This window comes from Tachypleus tridentatus, unplaced genomic scaffold (assembly GCF_004210375.1).
Source record: "Tachypleus tridentatus isolate NWPU-2018 unplaced genomic scaffold, ASM421037v1 Hic_cluster_2, whole genome shotgun sequence".
Lineage (NCBI taxonomy): Eukaryota > Metazoa > Arthropoda > Merostomata > Xiphosura > Limulidae > Tachypleus > Tachypleus tridentatus.
Window position 1 is genome coordinate 25,146,275 of NW_027467782.1, and position 7,560 is coordinate 25,153,834.

The window sequence follows — 7,560 nt, forward strand, 5'->3', positions numbered from 1 at the left end:
TTTATTATCTGAGTTCACAATATTTCGTGGCACAATAACTTTTAAGCTACTCAAAATTTCGAATAGAAAGACTTGCATTTTCAAAGCAGTATATTTTAATTTTAGATTATAACATAGTTTAGTAACAAACTTTTCAAATATTTGTTGGACATCAGTTTGTTTGTTTAGAATTAAACACAAAGCTGCACAATGGGCTCTCTGTGCTCTGTCCACCATGGGCGTCGAAACTCAGATTTTAGTGGTGTGTGTCTGCAGACAGACCGTTGTGCCATTAGAGGCTTGGACATCAGTTTGAGCACTTTTCTAACATCTAAATTGTATTTTATTAGGTGTCAGTTAAGTCCTCAAATGTTACCTAAGAGTATCAATAATAGACATAATACATTTAGCAGATTAAGTGAAAAATATTAATTCTTAAAGCTTTTGTCTTTGATTGATAATGTAGTTTGTTTGTTTGTTTTGGAATTTCGCACAAAGCTACTCGAGGGCAATCTGTCCTAGCCGTCTCTAATTTAGCAGTGTAAGACTAGGGGAAGGCAGCTAGTCATCACCACCCACCGCCAACTCTTGGGCTACTCTTTTACCAACGAATAGTGGGATTGACCGTAACATTATAACGCCCCCACGGCTGGGAGAGCGAGCATGTTTGGCGCGACTCGGGCGCGAACCCGCGACCCTCAGATTAACGTGCTTGTCCAGTGCGTTACTAACAAATGAAATATCCCTTCAAGAATTACTCGAAGCAATAACAAACATAAAAAACAAAGCACCAGATGAAGATTAAATGCAAGCTATCCTTCTAAAAAGGGCACTCCGAAATTGTTTGACCACCTAAATTCACTTTTTAATTTATTTCTATCCTCAGGGTACATCCAAGTTTCTTGGAAGCTTGCAAATATATTAATGTTCCATAAGGAAGGAAAGCCAGCTAATAAACCTGATAGCTACCGACCAATCAGCCTGACCAGCTGTGTAGGCTGGTCATTCTTGAAAGAATAATCAGTAATAAACTCTCCACATTCTTGGAGATAACATCAAAATTACCAAAAGAACAAAATGGATTCAGGAAATTTAAACAAACGACAGACCACCTAATCCGATTAACCGAAACAATAATAGATAGCTTCAATAAAAAAGAATGTACAGTCGCTTGCTTCCTTGATATCGAGGAAGCATTCGACACTGTTTGGCACGATGGTCTAATGTTCCGAATGAATGAAATGGAACTACCGCGAGGAATTATTCGCTGGTTATCTAACTTTTTGAAAAATAGAAAATGTAGAGTAAATGTTGAAGGAACTTTTTCTGAATACTTTACTCCACAAGCTGGTGTCCCTCAGGAGATTAATAGCGACTTTTCATTAATCATACGGCCACTGATTTGATTTGTTAAAATAAAAATAGTAAGGTGGATGTCTTCGTGTCTAATAAAAACTGTAATGTGAAATAAAGATTCGACTGTAGCCAACCATACTTCATGATCCATTAATTTACTTTGAAAATTGGCTAATTAATTATTAAAATTGATCTGTTGATATCACGTGAGTGTGTGGCTCAATAATATCACTACATATGGAGTTTTTAATACTGTTCCAAAGAGTTTATGCAATATAACATACACCTGATAATTTAAATTAGATACAAGTTATTTTGATTTTTAATAATTCAGATACGCAGACTTTAAAATAAATATTCATTTCTTTCTATGACGTCGATATTGTCTGAAAAACAGGAAAAAAACAAACTCTTACTTAGATCCAATTATTATTGCGTTTATAACTTTTTATTATTATGTTTTTCAAGAGAAATATAAATAAACTGAAGTAAAGATAAAAACATTGAGAAATAAATATGAATACTCATTCATCTTGATTTGTGAAATACTCGTATTTTATAATTAAAACTACGTATTCTGGTCTATCTTTTATTTATCAACCAGGACAATGCATGGCCATTGTTTCTTTTTCAATGTTGAAGACAATGTTCCTGTCCCATTCAACAAAAAACATGAATTCAGATTAGTTTGGATTACGTTATGTTAGCTTAAACTTTCCTGAAAGCTTTCATAAAATATAAAAACTCTGTATAACTTGACTGCCAACCTTACAACATAAAAAGAACTTTTAAGTATCCACAAAATAGTCAGTGATGGTATGTGTAGTTGACCTTATTAAGAAGAATTTCAAGATTTTCGTATGAGCCAAATGAGCAATAGGAACAGATACATATAAGTTACTATTGTGTAGAACACCTTTCAGACTTCTTTTGGAGCAATCAGTAAACAATCACAACTCACTCTGCTCATATACTGCAGCTTCTAGTGTTGGTATTAATTTTGCAATATTAGTGCAATAAACCAGGGAACCTTCATGCGAAAACAGTATAACTGTTTCTCATTATTTCTGTACCAGTAATGTAATGTCCCTACAGAAAGTAAGCTCTAAGCCAGAACCCTATAACCCATAATTCCTGGAGAATCTTTTAAAGGCTCAAATCTATCACGAAATTAATAAGTTCATCTTGTATGAAAAGCTGTGGTTCATCAGATGCTTCAAGTTGAAAACATTCATTATTATTATTTCTATTAACATCAGATTCAGAATCAGATAACACTGTATCAAGAGTCTTTGGTGAAGTAGATACAGCTACATCAGGTCTTATAACAAAATGAAGATTGGATAAGAAATTTCTTTTTTTATTCCGAGTATTGCAGCCTTGGATGTTTTTGAGAAATCTTGTGATATTTTGTCATTGATTCCTCACAACAAACTTACGACAAATGTAACAGAATATATTTGGATCATTTACATGACCTTTTGCTGCCATAACGACTAACAAATAATACTAAAAAGAAAAAAAGTATCAAAGTGCACGCACAATCAGATACTATCCAAAAAGGGCCCAGCATGGCCAGGTGGGTTAAGGGTTCGACTCGTAACGTAAGAGTCGATGGTTCTAATTCCTGTCGCACTAAAGATGCTCTCCTTTTCGGCCGTGGGAGCGTTATAATGTTACCGTCAATCTCACTAGTCATTGATGAAATAGTAGTCCAAGAGTTGGCGGTGGGTGATGATGACTAGTAGCCTTTCCTTTAGTCTTACACTGTTAAATTAGGGACGAATAGCGCAGATAGCTTTCGAGAAGCTTTACGCGAAATTCAAAACAAACAAACCTGTTTTCTTGTTTCTCTCTATGTTCAGCAGATTTTGTTAAATGTTTAACAGTCAACTGAAAAGCGAACTCAGTCTTGTAATCACTGCATAATAAATACTTTAGAGGTCATTATATCTTTCTTAGGCAGCAGTACATCTCTACCATGTAGTTGAAAGAACGGACTTTCGAAAGTAGACTCATTTTCAGCACATATGTAATAAATGAAAAAGCTCTGTCCAAGTCTTCTGATCTTTCTCACAGTATTGAGACATCGTATCCAACAAAGTTCTGTTGAATCTTTCTACTAATACGGTTGGAGTTGGATGAAAAGCAGTGGTTTCAGTTTTTTTTTGTGTTTTTTTGGCAATTAACAAATGAGAAATATCTTTTATTAACTTGGAAACAAAGTTACTTTCTATATCCGACATTAAATACTGGAGTACAACGTGTCTAGCTACAATGTTATTTTAAAATACTTTAACAATCGTATTCGCTTTTTTATCAGACACACAAGTTATTTATTTACTCATCTTTATTTTGTTCACTAATCACATGATTTTAATTACTTCTAATTCATCCTCATTTTCGGTTCTAATTTCTCTAATTTTGTTGATAGACTATTCTCATCAGTTTCAGTGACTCTACACTTATGTTACATGGAGCATTCACATTAGAATGTTCTCTGCCTGTTATAGGAATTATTTCAAAATCATAATCTTAGAGTACTAATGATCAACATGGCTAACATAGAGGAAAAGTTCATTAATGTTATTAGTCATCTTAATGGTACATGACATGTGATGATAGTAAATTTCCTACCATACAGATAACATCAAACGGTTTTCATTCAATATACTACGGCTAAACATTCTTGTTCTGAGACCGAGTAATTTACTTCAGCTTTTCGTAAATGTCTACTGTAATAAGCTAAAGGATGTTCTTTTTTGTTTTCATTTAATTATGGCAACACTGCATTTATAGCATAATCTGAAATATCTATGTTTAAGATAATTTATTTACTAACGCCTGAGTAACTAAAAATGAATAACTTAAAATGAGTGATTTTAATGCAGCGTGTCCAAATTTCACGAAAGCTTTTTGTCTTTTATCTGCCCAAATAACTTCTCTTTCTTTCTTAGTTAGCTCAGTCAAAGGTTTGCCAACAACTCAAAATGTGGTGTAAACCTACTACAAAATCCTATATATCCTAGAAAGCAGGAATATCTAACTTTTAGTTCAGGTTTAATACTGTTTTCATTATCATATGTCTTAGATATTCTATTTCTTTTATCAATAACTGACATTTCTTTAGTTTCCTGTATATTACGTAACAGATAAATGTCTTCAACTGTTACAACAATCACTTTTTAAATTCTTCCCCAAACTTTAATTTTCCGTTCTTCTAAGGACCTTATGCAACCGGGGATACATAATAACTGATACTGCCCTCTGTTACTGCTTGTTCAAACATATGTTTCACACTTGTCTATCTCTGGCATTTTATGAGGTTTTCTGCTATAGGTTTATTTTCATTTAACACTATTATGTGACAAACTTGATTTTCACGACCAGGGTCAGATCTCCTGCAAATATTCTTCTGGTAATGTTATTACGCTTTCTTTCACATTTCCTAAGAAATAAATAATAATTTATTTTACTCTGTCGTGTCTGGTGTTTACTACTTCTCACATGATGCTGTGCTACTGCATCTAATGTTTCACAATTAGTAGCCTTGTCTACTACTGCGTGGTTAGGAAATATTACTTTACCTTTCACATTTTCTTTTATGAAACATTCATTAGTTATTACAACAATATTGCTATATTAATTAATACCAATGCTTGTAGCTACAATCTGTGAACAGTATGAGTGTAATTATTCCAAAAGAAGTATGAAAGATGTTCTGCACCCTTATAACATATGTATCTGATATCACTGGTTTTTCGGTACTTTCGAAATTCTCGTACAGTTGACATTCAAGTTATACAAAGTTTTCGTGTGAACAGGCTGGAAAAGCTTGTAATGAGCATTGGATAAAGAAACAAGGGCTACAAACAGTTAGCCTGATACCAAGTTCACACACAATAGTCCAACTCCAACATGTGTTTTGAAAATAAAAGTCGAGTTTTTCCCCAAAAATCTAGATGAGTGATGATATATATTCACTTGTTATCAATGTTCTTCTCTTTTTTTTCAATTTGTTTATATTTTTCTTTAGGAACATAATAAAAAATGTCATTATGATGAGGGAAATAATAAATAAATCTAACTAAGAGTTTGTTTTCTCCCTGATTTGTAAACAATTTCTACACGATAGAATAAAAAAACAATATCAATTTCGATATCCACGTGTGTGAATTATAGAAAATTTGTTTTTAAATTCAAATAACTTGTATGTAATTTAAATTATGAGATCTATGTGCCATTGGAAAACATATTAGGAACAATATTCAAAACCCCATATGCAGTGATATTAATGGGACACACACTTACGTGACATTAACAGATCAGTTTTAAAACTTAGTTAGCCAATCCTCAAAATACGTTTATGGGATATGATGTGTGACTGGCGACTGAAGAAGCATTCTTTCATGATACAATTTTTTACGAGATACTGTGACATCTAACGACCTATTTTCATTTCAACAAATGAAAGCAGTGACCGTCTGATAAATAAAAGTTCGCTATTAAATCTTTACCACCATCTATAGTCAGAAATCATTATTAAATGTGATTTTATATGAATTACAGAATATTTGTTTTTGAAACTAAACTGATTCATCAAAACTGTTAAAAGACAAACAGTTCATTATATTCATTAACTTCTGATCTAATAAACCAATGGTGATCAGAATTAGATAATAAATCTCGTGACTAGTACAGCTAATTCAGAATAGGATTTTTACTTATTAACAGCCTTAATGTCGACAATATGCCATAAGATCTAGGTTATTTCTACACAAGATAAAGCTAATAATGTAGTGTAATCATAAAAAGTGAATAAAATGAAACCCGACAAATCTTAGAACACACATTTACACTTAACATGAGACATTAGTGTTAGACCTATTACATTGTTAACCGTTAAATTTTCTGTATAGTTCCACAGAGATTCTCAACAAGTAGAAGTGTTTATCATAATAGTATTACAACCACACTATATGTATGTAATGCCTATTGCTGAATGCGTGTTACTTTTCAGACCGGCTTATATACGGCAAATATAGTTTGCGGAATACTATTTAAGTTAACAATTTTATACAACATAACTTATATACATTATAAATTAAATATATTACAGACATTATATACTATATATGTATGGTACATACTATACGAAGCACATACCAATGACTTGGAAACATGATTGTAAAGTATATTAAATATTTTTATTGGTTTCAAATCTGTTTAGACATTCTTAAACAGCAGTTAAGTGAAACTGTAATATGGATAAAGAAAGTTATTAAACGAGAACATGAGTTGTTAGTCATACATTCATTCATGGTGATAAATACCGAACATGTTGGATTTAATTTAATTTCTGTTCCTCGTTGGATAGTTAAGATCTGCTGAGCTACTACAGATAGAACTTCTAAATCAAAACAGGACCAGGCACCACAGGAAGCAAGACCCTTAGAATAAAACATTAAGCTCTGTTCAAATTATTCTATAAAAATTATTAATATCTATAGAAAACTTCTAATATAAGTTAGCCATCAATTTTGCTTTCATCATATCTTAAATTAAGCGAATTGTTATTGATAATATTGCAACATCTTAGATTTGTGAATGTCATTTATTATAAAAGACAATATATACATATATTAATGAATTAAAGATCATAATAAATTACAAATTATTTACAATCAACTGTAAACTGAAAATACAAACTGTTCAAAAAGTGGTATGTACTAGATTCTAATACAAACATTTTTAAAAAGCATAACTAGTGTATTGCTGACAATTCATTTAGTATTAATACTTCACTTGTATTTTTGTATTGTGACTTTAGTGGATATCTTTAACCTCATTACCATACAGTAGAAATGATATTTGTTACAGTGAGAAATTGTTTATTTCATGAGGAGCAGAAGATACATTACCTTGAAAAACTTTCCTACAGCAATATAGTCCAGGCCATCTGAACAATTAAAAACAACACACTGCTTTGCAACAGCTTTGGCCAAGTCCTTTGTGGTTTCAGTCTTCCCAGTGCCTGGCTGGTCCTTCAGGAGCACCCCCCAAATGAAGATGCAATGCTCCAAAGAGGGTACGGTAGCAGCAATCAGTGAGAGGAGTAGTAACAAGCCAAACAGTGTTTCCCAAATATTCATAGCTATGTGTTAAGGATGAGTTTATCACAGAAGTTATCATTTTTTCATCCTAAAATTAAAAGGTGGCATAATT

The 7,560-nt window shown here is 32.3% G+C and overlaps 2 protein-coding genes across 5 annotated transcripts in view; one reads left to right on the top strand and one right to left on the bottom strand.

Annotated features, from left to right (window-relative positions):
* The window catches only part of LOC143242898 (uncharacterized), a 247,365-nt gene that overhangs the window by 199,060 nt on the left and 40,745 nt on the right, over nucleotides 1–7,560 (top strand). The window lies entirely within an intron of this gene.
* On the bottom strand, nucleotides 6,521–7,547 carry LOC143242500 (dynein axonemal heavy chain 12-like). Its single transcript, XM_076485928.1, has 2 exons — nucleotides 7,257–7,547; nucleotides 6,521–6,785 (listed from the first exon to the last, which is right to left on the bottom strand). The coding sequence occupies exons 1-2, from the start codon at nucleotides 7,485–7,487 to the stop codon at nucleotides 6,552–6,554; spliced, it is 465 nt and encodes a 154-aa protein (XP_076342043.1). The 5' UTR covers nucleotides 7,488–7,547; the 3' UTR covers nucleotides 6,521–6,551.